Source organism: Schistocerca gregaria, chromosome 8 (genome assembly GCF_023897955.1).
Source record: "Schistocerca gregaria isolate iqSchGreg1 chromosome 8, iqSchGreg1.2, whole genome shotgun sequence".
NCBI classification, from domain to species: Eukaryota; Metazoa; Arthropoda; class Insecta; order Orthoptera; family Acrididae; genus Schistocerca; species Schistocerca gregaria.
In genome coordinates this window covers 365,735,389-365,750,600 of record NC_064927.1, presented here as the reverse complement: position 1 = coordinate 365,750,600, position 15,212 = coordinate 365,735,389, and the positions used below count along the sequence as shown (strand labels likewise).

Sequence of the window (15,212 nt, the reverse complement as noted above, 5' to 3'; positions counted from 1 at the left end):
CCATTTTTTCCCCAATGTTTGAGGCTTTAATCAAACAAATTGGTTACGCATGTAACATTCAATATATTTTTCATCCCTGGCCACAATATTCTCCCATCTTTTGACCAGTGTACGAATCCTGCATCAAAGACATTGTTCATCTTTTGAAGTGATCCATGAATCGATCCAATTTGTGACTTCTTCATGAGATTTTGGTCAGCCAGGCCATGCGCCATTGATCGAAACAGGTGATAGAGGGAGCAACGTGGGGTTGAGCATTGTGCTGCAAAATCACTTTATTGTGCCTCTACCTGTATTGTGGCCATTTGTCTTTTAATGCTCTGTGCAAACACATTAATTGTGTTCGATAATGAGCACCTGTGATTGTTTCACTTCGTTTTAACACCTCATAGTACATGATGCCGAGCTGGTCCCAACAAATGCAGAGCACGATCTTGGAGCCGTGTGTATTCGGTTTGGCCATCGACATGGGAGCATGGGCGGGATATCCCCATGATTTTTTGCATTTAGGGTTATCATAATGAACCCAATTTTTATCCCCAGTCACAATGCGTTGTAGAAATCACTTCCCTTTTTGCCTGTGAACCAACTGTTCACAAACACACAAATGCTGTTCAATGTATCTTGGTTTCAGCTCACACAGGACCCAAGTTCCTTCTTTCTGAATCATGACCATAGCATTGAGATGTTTTGAAATCGCTTGCTGTGTCACTCCCACTAATCGTGCCAATTCTTCTTGAGTTTGATGCGAGTCTTCACTCAGCAGTGCTTCCAATTCTGCATATTTTAAAACATTCTCTCTTCCACCACTATGCTAATCTACAGCGTTGAAATCACCGTTCTTGAAGCGTTGAAACCACTTGCGACACATTCGTTCATTAATAGCACCCTTATCATACATACTTGAGCATTTGATGAGACTCAGTCGCTGTTTTCTTCACATTGAAACAAAACAGTAACACTTCCCGCAAGTGAGGAGAATTAGGCTCGTAAACTGACATTTTCAATGAAAAACAGTTTTATGATGCAGACACAAGTCAACTAATGTTTGAATGAGGTTATGTTGACTGAGGTCCAAGCTAACTGCCTGATATCTGCGATCTGTTTCTTTCGGCCGCTACTTACTGTTGTCGCCACCTATCGGCAAACGGTGGAAGCAAAGTTGTACACCATATAGTTTCACCCATGCTACCCCTAGGTGGCTGTCACGCTAGACCAGTACCGTTCACGGCTAATTGTCGTGTAATACTCCGTTTAGAAATAACATAATTCCCTTATAACCACAACTCTGTGAAAAAAAAAAAAAAAAAAAAAAAAAACTAGCAAAGGAAACAAGGACTGTTCATTGTTGTGTGTGTGCATGTGCTACACAAAAATATTCTTTTAAAGAATGAGGAGTCATTTCATGATCACATGCATGTTTTTTGTTTTTTTTTTAGCTGGTGCAATTTTACTAGAAAAAGAAGATTGACTTTTCTCTTCCCTTCCAGGGACATGTGAGCAGTCACCAGATTGGTCTTGGGACATTACCCACCACAGGCAAGAGAAGGCAGAGGAGGACACGTGTTCCAGATAAACCTAATTATCCACTGAACTTGTGGAGTATAATGAAGAATTGTATTGGCAAGGAGTTGACAAAGATTCCTCTGCCGGTGTGTACATACCATAAATTAATAGATATGGAAGTAATTTCATCATACTACTGTGTTAAAAATCCAAAAAGTAGGGAAATATGAATATGTTAAAACTGTCAAAGACCACAAAGGCATTGTTGTGTAAACAGATTCATATTGCAATGTCTCTTTCAGTAAAGTACAAGGAAATATATTGGTACTTAGTTTCCCATTGGATTGTGTGTAGTATCTTCCCTGTATATTATGTTCAAATGGTGAATATGATTATAAATCTGTGAAAGTACTCTACTTAGTAATAATTTGCTGATAAAGTGGATATTTAGTATGAACACTGAACCTTGAAGTTTTAGATGAGTGGTTTTGTTTCTAACATCTATGCAGGACTAGAGACCCCCCCCCCCCCCCAAAATAAATAAATAAATAAATAAAAATAAAAAATCTGGCAACAGGTAAGTGTGGGGAGATTTTTGATAAGAGACCCAATTTTAACTGGTACTGATGAATTGCCTGATGAGGGGAGTGGTAAAAAAAAAGGTGCCTCAGGGATGGGAACAAGAATGAATGAGGACTGTGAAAAGATTAAGAGTTACTATACTTTTCCTGCCTAAGAGTTAATTCTACAGTTTAATTGTATGCCACGTCAGTGAATTGGAGTAATACTGGGAAGCAGTCAAGTATGAACCAGAGGAATGGAGATAGGGGCAGATAACAGATACATCATGTATGTTGAGGTCTTTCTGTAAGCATTATTATATAATAAAAGTTACAGTGCCAGATTATTTATATGCTTCTATTCTGATTTATAGAGGGACATATTGGTGATGGATTTCTATGATATAATGGGTGACCTAATGGAATGTAGATGCTTGCTTGTTAGATGCCTGCCATTCCTCAGTCCATATATGAAAGCAACGAGAAAAGAAAAAAAGGCATTTCATGGGTGTGACTTGCATCAACAAGAAATATGTTGACCTGGCATATTGCAAGAGAAGAATAGATGAAGGGACATTCACATAATATAGATTTAATATCATGTGGTGACCATGGTGCTTAGTTTCGGAAAAATTATTGTGAAGAATTTAAGCAAGTGTCTTAGTGTTTAACTGAATCTGCAGGGTGAATGAAAAATGGTAATGGTATAGAGTTCCATACTTGCTCTGGTTGTCTTAAGAATTGAAGTGAGAACAACAGGTGCATGCAGAGAAAAGAACCACACATGCTCAAAGAGAGCAGAATAAGAGTTTGGTTGATGTCAGAGAAATGAATTAGCACATTGGGAACTTGTGGAGGCTCAGTAGTCCTGTTGTTGGGACTTGTGTTGTGTACTAGTGTGAGAGAGAATAAAACAAGGAATGTGGTGTATAGTGAATAGGATCAGTTTCCTGATAAATCTTCTTTAAACTGTTAGTTCAGATAAAATCATATCACAGCACAGGAGCAATCAGTGTTGCTCACTCATTTGCGACAAAAAGTGTGTGCCTTCTACATTGGATGAAATAAAAGTGATGCCATGGTATGCTGAGTTATTTATTTATTTGATTGATAAGTTACTCCAATGTATAAACTGTCAAAAATTGTGCTAGTCATTCTTTTGTGTGTGTGTGTGTGTGTGTGTGTGTGTGTGTGTGTGTGTGTGTGTGTGTGTGTGTGTGTGTGTGTGTTTTTTTTTGTTTTTTTTGTTTTTTTTTTTTTTTATTCACTGGTGATCTCATAACATATAAATTGTCTTTGGCAGGTTAACTTCTCAGAGCCACTTTCAATGCTACAAAGGCTGACAGAAGATTATGAATATGCCGAGATACTGGATAAGGCCGCAGAGTGTGCAGATGGTTGTGAGCAACTGGCATATGTTGCAGCATTTACAGTTTCCAGTTATGCCACAACAAGTGTACGCACAGGAAAGCCATTCAATCCTCTTCTGGGAGAGACTTTTGAATGTGATCGAACAGAGGATTTGGGGTGGCGTGCTGTATCGGAGCAGGTTTCTCACCACCCACCGATGGTTGCACAGTTTTGTGAAGGTCGCAAATGGAGATGCTGGCAGGAGTTCACAATAGCTTCAAAATTCCGAGGAAAATATCTGCAGATCATTCCTCTGGGAACTGCACACCTAGAGTTTGAGGGTTCAGGTACTCAGCACATATACTCTAAGCAATAAAGTAATTGAATTTTTGTTGTGAACCAGTGTAAAAAAACTTAGGTTTAGGAATCATATGGAGTGTCTTATTTTAATCAGAGTTGAAATGAAGTTAATTATGTTTTAGTCAAATTCTTTTTATTATTTAATGTTCATCATGTAATTGCAATGGGGCATGTTTTGGTTCTTGAACCCCTCATAAAGTGTCTGTAACACAAATGATTAATAAGATAGAAGGCTTTTATAATAGTCCTCATTTACTAGTGATTCTCTCTTCAGCAACAACCAAAATTTAAGTTCCAGTTATTCTCTTTCATTGATACCCTACAGCTCTAACCAAATAGTTGAATAGCAACAAGGACTTTTACATTGTCTTAATCTGTATTTATATGACATGGTGTTTCTTTGTTACACATGTCACCATCCGTGTTCTGCATTAAACAGTTGCTGACTGCTTTTCTGTCTTTGAGTGTGGCTTTGAAATTGTTTTATACTTCCAACATACAGTTTCTGCAGCTATCCTCGGGCATCTCTAGGATTGATGTCATGCTACTAAAACACAGAAAAAGTAGTATTTTCTCAGTATTAAATTATTTTTTCTGGTGTTTTAAGATTTACCTTTCTCTCAGTCCTACTAAACAGGTAAATTATACTCCTGATCCAAGGTGAAATTCATCACAGCAGGGCTGCTATTATTATTATTATTATTATTATTATTATTATTATTATTGTTTTTGTTTTTGTTGTTTGATCTTCAGGGCTTGATTGTGGGGATCATTTGCTTTGTGATATATATTTTGAATTTCTGTGTATTACTTAACTTCAGTGTGTTCGTCACAGGTATCGTTTTCCTGTTCAAAGCCTGCTCTCAATCTTCAGTGCTTTTCTCTTTCCTGTTTTCAACCTTAATTCATTGCCCTTATCGAACTATAGTTATCAATTTTGTTCATTACACCTGTTTTATGTTATACTTGTAATAATAGTGTTTTTCTGTACAAAATTGCTCTTCTATATACACAACCACCAGTCTCTTTAACAGTTGATGAAATGGGCATCTATTGAGCCCTGAAATTTGTGAGGAGAAATGGCAGTACTACCAGGAATGTATAGCTGTCAGTCAATAGAGTTACGTTGGAAATAACATGGGCATATGCATCTCTCTGCCGACAAGATTGAGGAGAAGGGGGTGAGGAAAGGACTCTGGCTATGATCCCTTTCATAATGGACCACTTGTGTAACAAAACATCCCATTCACGTACTCTTGGGTAATGTTTTGACTGCTTCACTGGCTTTCCTTAATTTTATGTGGGCAGTACTTGTTTTAGCCTTACTGAGGCTGATAGTTTCAGAGTAAGCCCAGAAAAAGAGCCTCACCATTGATGAACCATCCCAAAAGATAGGAACCATGAAATTTGGTGTCTTAAAAACCGATGATCATAATAGTAGCTCTTGTTTGGCATAGATCACTCTTGTATGACATTATTTATCCAGCTCCCCCAATGCATGCACCCTTCATACTGCAAGAGAATCAGCCCAAGATCTCCTATGAACACGCGAGTAGCCTCTTTTTGTCATAAAAGATGAAGTAATACAAAAAGATACATATATAAGTAAAAAAATTTCCATGTATCTGCTTCCCAACCTTTAGTATCCCCACCAGTGCCCATCGCAATGGAGGCAACTGAGCTAGTATGGTTAGTGCAACAAATTAATGCAAAAACCTGTCATGGAGGGAGCACGCGATGCGTAGTGCGGGCACATCCACTGACACAAGAACTTAAAAGCATGTCCAGCTTCAAAAAACAGTTAATGACGTATCTACTTAAGCAACAGTAATGCCTTCCTCTGTACAAGAATGCACTTCACCTCATTACTTCCCTCTTTCCCCCTCCTTAAATCTCCATTCCCCAAAACACGCTAAACTGGTAAACATCTACTTTACACACATCTGCACAAACCTTCATTAATATTGCCAATCCTTCTCATGTTTGTCATTATTATTTGATTTTTTTTACTGTTATTATTATTGCTTATTATTGCTTTTATCATAATCTGTATGTATAGCACCTGTTGTAAAAATACTACCGCATTTACTTTATTAGGTCTTAGTCACTACTCTTTATTCATATTGTCACTAGAGTAAGCTAATATTCTCATTTAAACTATGGTCATGATGTAACTCTGATGTGTGAAATGCTGCATGTGTGGAACACTGGTCCAATGTAAGAGAGGGCCTGATGGCCCTAATCTGATCAGGTTAAATAAATAAATAAATAAAATAAATAAGTGTTTACTTATGGCTGGCAATAAGCCGAGTGGGCCAGTGCTTATGCTGAGTTCAGTCACCACATACGTCGCCTTGCACTTCATGCCAAGTGTTGTTTTAGAGTGCTCAGTCATAAACCATCTGCTGCAGAAGTGTGCTGAGTTTATTCCTGTGAACTTCTCTATTTGGTTTCAGACTGTTTTCTTCCCACAGATTGACGTGCATGGCAAGTTCCATTTCCTCTCATGTTTCTGCTCTCAGGTTATCATCAAGCCGCTGTCAGCCCGTGAAACACCCATGCGAACAGTATAGCGTATCAGCATTGGCTTGTCTGCACTGATACTAAAATTACCTTTTCTCTTCCTGTCTACTTCATGTGCGATATTGCTTTCCACCTGTCCAATTCTTGCATTGTATCTTATCATGCTGTTCTGCAGTGTCCATTTGTGTTAAAAGCCACCAATGTGCACCTAGGTTTAAATCTTACATCTGGTTGCTGCCACTACATCTCAGTTCTGGAGATTATCATTCAATAGAAGGAAAGTTGCTACTTACCATACAGCGGAGGTGCTGAGTCACAATAGGCACAACAAAAAGCTTCACACAATCATAGCTTTCGGCCATTAAGGCCTTTGCCAGCAGTACACGTACACACACACACACACACACACACACACACACACACACACACACACACACACACAGATGCAAATGCAACTTGCACACACATCTGCAGTCTCAGAGAACTGAAACCATATTTGGTCTGTCTAATGCATCTACCCATTCTCTTGTATTGGAGATGTAACATTATTATATCACATAGTTGAGGACTACAGTCATGAACTTGTCTTCTCAGAAAAATGCTTTTCTGTTTATTTCTGTCTTGAACAGAAATTAAAATACATCAAAGTTTTGATCATCTGTAAGGAATGGTTGCAGGGAGTGCTCAGGTAATTGTTTTTTTAGGTAACTGATAATGTACAAAAACATATACTATTGGTAATTGTGTAGATATGAAACAAACACAGAACTAAACACACAACTGCACTTCTATGTTTTGTGTCACGTATCTTACCAATAAGACAGAGAACCGACCCAATAGCCTCGTTAGAGTTCAAAATTGCTAAAAAACAGCATTTGGTCAGAATCACATTCTTCTTCTTATCCTAACAACCTATTAGCTTTCTCAAGGCAATAAAAATGTTCCTCACTGGAAGCTCCATGTGGTGGCTTTTTGGGATGAGTTATATTAATTTGAATGAAGCATTCAAGCTTTGGTTAGTTAATGTCCTTGACAGTGGCCCAAACTTTTGCTGCCGTGTACACAACACCTTTCTAGTCAATTTCCTGAATTGTTTTCCCCTGTTAAATCCCACTCAGTTCCATATGCAGCAGTTCCTGTCAGTAATAGAGTTTGAAACTTGCAGTACAGCCTGGTCCCTCGGTTGGAGGACTGAAATAATATTTGAAGGCTAAAAAGGAACTTTATAAACTTTTTCTCTTTCAAGTTAAATATTTGAAGAATGACTTGCGACATTATCAATCAACAAAAGAGAATTTCAGTAATTTTGAGTTTCAGAATGTTGCTCTTTATCTTCGGCAATAAACACAGTGTCATATCATTCTATAAAAATGGTTGTCTCCATTCATGAATTCTTTTTGTTCTTGCAGATGAATGGAAATGTTTTTCATTCCCTTCAAGCACTGCTGATTTGTAGACTTTTGTATGATCATTAAAGGTAGCTTATATGCTCCGGTAACATTCCTGTTTATCACAGCAATTGTCTATGAGTTGGTTACCTTAAAACCAGGCAAATATATTTTATTTTTAGAAACTGGAGATACTGTTGACACTTCGAAATGTTTAGCTGCTTCACGGTCATCTGATGGTTTCTTGTCCTGGATATCTACTTACCTAACTACATACCTAGATTTCAACCACATAAGCTAGCCGGTAGTCACTTTGAAATAAGTATGACCACTTGTTTCTTATTCATTTCAAGATATTTTTCATCAGTCAAAAGATCCATTTATTGCTTGTCCTTGGATAAGTGGATAAGTACCTATATGTATAATGTGTTAACCATCACTATCTTGGTTTCTGAGGTCGTGGTACCATGGGACCTGAGAACACAGCTGTTTTTATCCAAGTACATGCCAGATTTCACTTCCGTACTGACGTGAGCCTATGACAATGTCTCTTACTTCCAGCCTTATCTGCCTGCTGTTCTCTCATTGGCTGTGAAACACCTAAGTATGTCACTGGCCCTTGCATAAAATTGTACTCTATCCTACAAAAATGTTTACTACTGTTCAGTTTTAAAGTCAGCTACTAATGGATTCAGACAAATCACAGTTTAAACATCATAGATGTTCCTAAAAAGCCAAAAGTATTCAGTAAATATTCCCATGGTTGGCAGCATGATGTAATTTGCTGCTGCTCGTACTCACCTCCCTGCACTCATCTAGTTTTGAGTCAATCATTTATCCCCCTCCAACCCTTCCATAGTGCTGTGCTTGAGCAAATGTGGAAGCAAAGACTGCAATATCTTCTAGAGCACAAGTTATATGTAAGAACAGCAACTAATACATAAGTGAAAGATCACAATCACAATTAAGTCCAATTTTTGAATTTTCGCTCACCCCGCGATCTACTTACAACTCTTGGTACTATCTCCGTGATGGGTTGTGCTTCTGTAATTTACTTCACAACAATGAATCAGTTTAATATGATTTATTTCATTTGTTAGACATTTCATTCTGGATTAATTTTTTGTCTTGTTTCATCATGTTCTAAAGCTGATTAAAAGCTGGTAACGTCTTTACACAGTATTCTAATACGTAAACAGTGACCGAATTTCTCATTTGCACACCACTTGGTAAATCAGTACAGTCTCTCAGTATGAGAACTGTTGTTGCAAACCTGTTCAGATAAAAGAGTTTGTAACATTATAGAATTTAGTGTTATTGCCACTAATGTTTCACAAAATTATCAAATTTTAAACAGAGCAATAGATTGCTGTCACAGCTAGATCATGGTTTCTCGGCTATTCCATGCACAAGGGCTGCTTGAGTCAAATGTCACACCAGTACTGTATAGAGCGCTTTGGCATATCTGGGATTCTTGAGCCTGTTTCCGAATATTGTTTGCTGACCTCTGCCCTTCCAAATTCTTCAAAATAAATCTGTGTGAGAGGTCAATAGCCAAAGTGTCATCTGTAAATATAAGAAGACCCCAGTATACTCTATTAAACAACATAAAACTTTTGACCCCAGCAGAAATAGTTTAATCTGTGAATATAAGATGACCTTGTATTTTTTAATGATGATTTTGGGAAAAAAACTTGTGTCTTATGATAAGGTGGATTCGGTAGATATTTCAGCACTCTTTTACATTTGTATCGTAATATCATATCTGTCATCTTCATGTACTTCCTCTTGTCTTTCTATAATATTGTCTCCCAAGTTTTGTTTCATCTAAAAATTCCTTTCAACTTTCTGACAGTCTACAGGCTGAGCTCTTAATATTTATACATATGCTTCTGTTTTCTCCAGATGTCCCTTTAATTTTCCATCCTTCCTCTAACCATGTATTCTTTTGCAACCTTGTATTTGCACTACACACATTTCTTCTTTGCTATTTTGCACTTGCTGTCAATCTCATTTCTAGATGTCTGTATTTCCCCTCCTTTGCTTCATTTGGTGCATTTTTATATTTTCTCCTTTCTTCAGGTAATTCATCTCTCAACACTATTTGTTAGCCTTTTCTTGTAGTCTTTTCTCCTCTTACAGCCTGTTATTGTGTAACGGTCCCTTGAAACTCTCAACAACCTGTAGTTCCTTTAATTTATCCAAGCCTCATCGCCTTAGTTTCCTACTTTTCTACAGTTTCTTTAGTTTTAATCTTCAGTTCATAACCAGTAAATTATTGAGAGTCGATACGTGCCTTTGAAAATGATTAAAATCTAGATTCAGAATCTCATATAGTCTGTTATCTTTCATTTTATCTGTATGTCTTCCGTGTATGCAACATTCTTTCGTGATTCTTAAATGAATACATGGATCTAGTAGGCATATAAATTTGTATGACTTGGCGGGTGTTGGATCATGTCTATTTTGGCTAATATGTGATTCACTATGCCATGCATAGTAGCTTGCTTATATTCCTACTTTCTTTTTCATTATTAGACCACCACCTGTATTGTATTTATTTGATGTTTTTATATATTAATCTGACAAGAAGCCATGTTCTTACTACCACATCACTATATATAATTATAAATAGCTTTAACACTGTAGAAAAAGACAGATTGCAGCTACCCATGAAGATCTCTTTTACTGATGAAGACTGTGGCCAAAAGCTTTATATAAGTGTCTTTACTTGTGCCGGTGCGCAGCTTGACATATCTTCTTTACAGTAAACAGTGATTTCTCATTTCTGACATTGTTGATAATCCTACTTGGTGTTTGCATTGTTTGTAATGTAACTTCAACCAATCCATTTCCCTTTTAAAATTGTCTCACCTACCTACATGAGTAAATCCAACATACCACACTGTTTCATAGAATGCAAGTTTTGTTTTTCCTGATGACAATATATTCCTTAGTAGTCCCTGTATGGAAATACAAACAGGAGACGGTTTGTCCTCCAGAGTAATTTACCCAAGAGGGGGTGCCATCATCTTTAAGCCACACAGTAGATAAATATCCTTCCGAGAAGCAACTACTGTAGTTTCCCCTTGCTTTCAGCTGTTAGCAGTACCAACATAGCAAGGTCTTGTTGGCTAATGTCATAAAGCTGCTACTCCCAATTTCAGGAACCTCTGTGCATATACTCTTCTGTTCTGGCTGGACCAACAGTGTGGGTTCTGCAGTATCAAGCAGGATGTATACGCTCTGGGAAAACTGGGAATTTTTTAGAATTCTGGGAATTTTTCATTGTTTCAGTCTTCAGTTAAAGTTTTGTAATTTTGATTGGTAAGAACTGATACTCTAACAAAAAATTTTACTTTAGCCCACTACTGCAGAATAAAACAGCAGGAGAAAACCATAAATGAGAGAATAACACCAAAATAAAACTTCCACTGCTAAGAAAATACACTATTTACAACAACAAAACACATTCCACACACTAGCATTTGCTGACAGCAGAATGTGTCAAAAGCTTTAGAATGAAGAATGAGAAATCTTTCATAACAACAGACTGCTTTCAATGACTGTGATATTTCAGCTGTTTGCATTCCTAACAGGTCACAGGAAAATATTGCAAATGATGGTTTGAGAAGTATTAATTTCATAGTAAAAATTTCCTTTTACACAAGATGGATTATGTTACATGTGAGAATGTGCAATGAATTTTTTTAATTGCAGAGTGTTTGTCTCTCTTCCAAAACTAAACATCTTGTGGACCAGCTACTTAGAGAAATTTTGGGCCTAAAAGACCAGTGATTTATGCCATTATTAAAAAAGTTACTGACACAATTTTGTTTAATGTATCGTAAAGGTAACCCATGAGAAAAGTCGAAGTGCTCAACACAACATGTATTCAGCCAGATAACCCTAGAAATGTTTGGTGCACAACAATGAAATAATCCTGCTTGTGAGTAATATTGAGCTGTTGTAATTTAAACTGTGCTCTTAGGATCCTGCCAAGCCATACCATCGGAAAAAACAGCAATATGTTAAAGTTTAGTTTAGCTTGTAGCTATATTGTATGTATATTAATTTGAAACCTTAACTTTTCCTGTTTGTCTGTTCGCACTACTTAAGTGATGTTGCTATTGGCTGACTACAAAATGTATTCTAAGCTCTGAATATCTGCTGTCATTAGCTTGGGAGATCACATGACTTGAGCTATGATTGGCTGACAAAAGCGCATCATACGGCACAATCTCAATTTCAGTGCTTTGGAAGATACTATGCTGTGTTTGGTGGAATTCTTATGTATACTTTTGTACTTTGAAACTATGCAGAGTACATGTTATGATGCATCAAAGATCTTTCCAAAACAAATTGATTTTTTGCTGAGAAGTCCTACACCAGCATATGAAACCTTTAGCATTCAAAGAATTGATTAAATATATTAAAAACAAAGATTCCAAGACTTACCAAGCAGAAAGACTTACCTTACGGGGGAAAAAAAGGATAGGTATATACTCGCGCACGCGCGCGCGCACACACACACACACACACACACACACACACACACACACACACACACACACACACACGGATTTTGTGTGTGTGTGTGTGTGTGTGTGTGTGTGTGTGTGTGTGTGCGCGTGTGCGCGTGCGTGCGTGCGTGCGTGCGTGCGTGCGTGCGTGTGCAAGCGAGTGTATACCTATCCTTTTTTCCCCCTAAGGTAAGTCTTTCCGCTCCCGGGATTGGAATGACTCCTTACCCTCTCCCTTAAAACCCACATCCTTTCATCTTTCCTTTTCCTTCTCTCTACCTTGACGAAGCAACCGCCGGTTGCGAAAGCTCGAAATTCTGTGTGTGTGTTTTATTTATTGTGCCTATCTTCCGGCGCTTTCCCGCTTGGTAAGTCTTGGAATCTTTGTTTTTAATATATTTTTCCCATGTGGAAGTTTCTTTCTATTTTATTTACAAAGAATTGATTAAGTTTTACAGCTCTGAGGGAAAGCTTATATTGTCACTTAACATAGAGAAAATTTATTGTCACCTGGGGTGTAGCTTATTTTCACGTTGCTCTGAATGCTGACTTCACTATACTGGTGGGCTAAAAGTCACTACCCATCATAACCCGTAGAAAACAGTGTGGTAATTTTGTTTGTTTGTGATAATTACAGGTACAAACACACGAGTGAGTTGCTATTAAATCGAATTTCTCAGACAGAGTTAATTATTGATTCTAATCTGGTGTGAAGATGTTTTCTAATGCAGAAAGTTTTTGCTTTAAAAACTTGATAACAATGGTGATTATAATTTGATAGTAAATGAGTGGAATAAGAATTAAACATTGTTTCACCTACAAGGAAGGCTGTCTACAGTTTACAGAAACGTTTAGAGAAAACAGGATCTGCAGCAAATTACCACAGGTTAAGTGATGAAACTAAGTTCAGAGTTTTACAAGTTGTTATACAAACCCCTAAAAAGTCTGTCCGTAGGCTGTCTTTTGAACAGGATATTTTTTGAACTTCTGTGCAGAGAATTTTACTTAGGCAAAATTCAAACTTCACATGCCTCATCTGATATATGAGCTATTGGAAGACTGACCCCAGTGATAAGCTTCAGTTTTGTGATACCATGTTAAATAAATTAAGAGAATGTGATGAAATGTTTTCTAAGATAATTTGGAGTGATGAGGCAACTTTCAAACTATCAGGCCATGTCAACAGACATGAGTGTATGTATTGGTATACAGAGAAGTGTAGAATTACTTTTGAGCAGAAGTTAAATGAACCTGGTGTTACTGTTTGGGATGTTATCTCATGCAGTGAATTAAATGGCCCTTGGTTGTGTGATGGAACATTAATTGAAGGTAGCTACCTAGAAATGTTTGACAATCCGTGCCATCCTGGGACTACAAATATGCTACGATGACTGCATCTTACTTTACTTTCAACGTGATGGAGCCCCACTGTATTACACAGCAGCTGTGCAAAATTTTGCTGACAAGCTATTTGGTGGTAGAACAATTGGATGGCAATGGGGAAATAGAAATGCCACCCAGATCACCTGACTTCACACCAATGGATTTTTTTATTTTTTTTATTTGGGGTCACATTAAAGAAAGTGTATGCTACAAACCCACGAGCAATTGAGAATTCGAAAGAAGCTGTTTACAGCACTTCTGAAGATACTGTTAATATAAATAACTATGTAGTCAAGTATGTGTAAGCATATCAGATTGTCTGACTAAATGTATCAACAAAGGTGGGAAACATTTCGAGAAAGACTGTTATAAATTCTTCTGTAGCTCCAATAAAGTTCAGAATTTCAATTTTTTGTTTGTTATTGAACAAGGTTACAGTGGTAAGTGACTTTTGGCCCACCCTGTATGTTTGTGTACAATGTTTTTAATTTTGGTGTCTCCCATGACTGGAGACTTTGTAGGCAATGTTCATTTTTATTTGTACTTCTTTTCTGGCCTTATACACTACTGGCCATTAAAATAGCCACACCAAGAAGAAATGCAGATGATAAACAGGTATTCATTGGACAAATGTATTATACTAGGACTGACATGTGATTACGTGTTCATGTAATTTGGGTGCATAGATCCTGAGAAATCAGTACCCAGAACAACCACTTCTGGCCGTAATAACGGCCTTGATACGCCTGGGCATTGAGTCAAACAGAGCATGGATGGCTTGTACAGGTACAGCTGCCCATGCAGCTTCAACACGATACCACAGTTCATCAAGAGTAGTGACTGGCATATTGCGACGAGCCACTTGCTCGGCCACCATTGACCAGACGTTTTCAGTGAGAGATCTGGAGAATGTACTGGGCAGGGCAGCAGTCGAACATTTTCTGTATCCAGAAATGCCCGTACACGACCTGCAACGTGCGGTCGTGTATTATCCTGGTGAAATGTAGGGTTTTGCAGGGATCGAATGAAGGGTAGAGCCACGGGCCGTAACACATCTGAAATGTTACATCCACTGTTCAAAGTGCTGTCAATGCGAACAAGAGGTGACAGAGACATGTAACCAATGGCACCCCATACCATCACGCCAGGTGATATGCCAGTATGGCGATGACGAATACACGCTTCCAACGTGCGTTCACCGCGATGTCGCCAAACCCGGATGCGACCATCATGATGCTGTAAACAGAACCTGGATTCATCCGAAAAAATGACGTTTTGCCATTCGTGCACCCAGGTTCGCCGTTGAGTACAGCATCGCAGGAACTCCTTTCTGTGATGCAGTGTCAAGGGTAACCGCAGTCATGGTCTCAGAACTGATAGTCCATGCTGCTGCAAATGTAGTCGAACTGTTCACGCAGATGGTTGTTGTCTTACAAACGTCCCCATCTGTTGACTCAGGGATCGAGACGTGACTGCACGATCTGTTACAACCATGCAGATCATATGCCTGCAGATCATATGCCTGTCATCTCGACTGCTAGTGATATGAGACCATTGGGATCCAGCACAGCGTTCTGTATTACCCCCCTGAACCCACCGATTCCATATTCTGCTAACAG

At 38.1% G+C, this 15,212-nt stretch overlaps 1 protein-coding gene across 2 annotated transcripts in view; it reads left to right on the top strand.

Annotated features, from left to right (window-relative positions):
- Positions 1-15,212, top strand: part of LOC126285403 (oxysterol-binding protein 1) — a 288,641-nt gene that overhangs the window by 225,186 nt on the left and 48,243 nt on the right. For both annotated transcript variants that reach the window (XM_049984748.1, XM_049984749.1), the window contains 2 exons: positions 1,491-1,652; positions 3,370-3,763. In XM_049984748.1, coding sequence (XP_049840705.1) covers positions 1,491-1,652; positions 3,370-3,763 — 556 coding nt within the window. The remainder of the gene's footprint in view (positions 1-1,490; positions 1,653-3,369; positions 3,764-15,212) is intronic.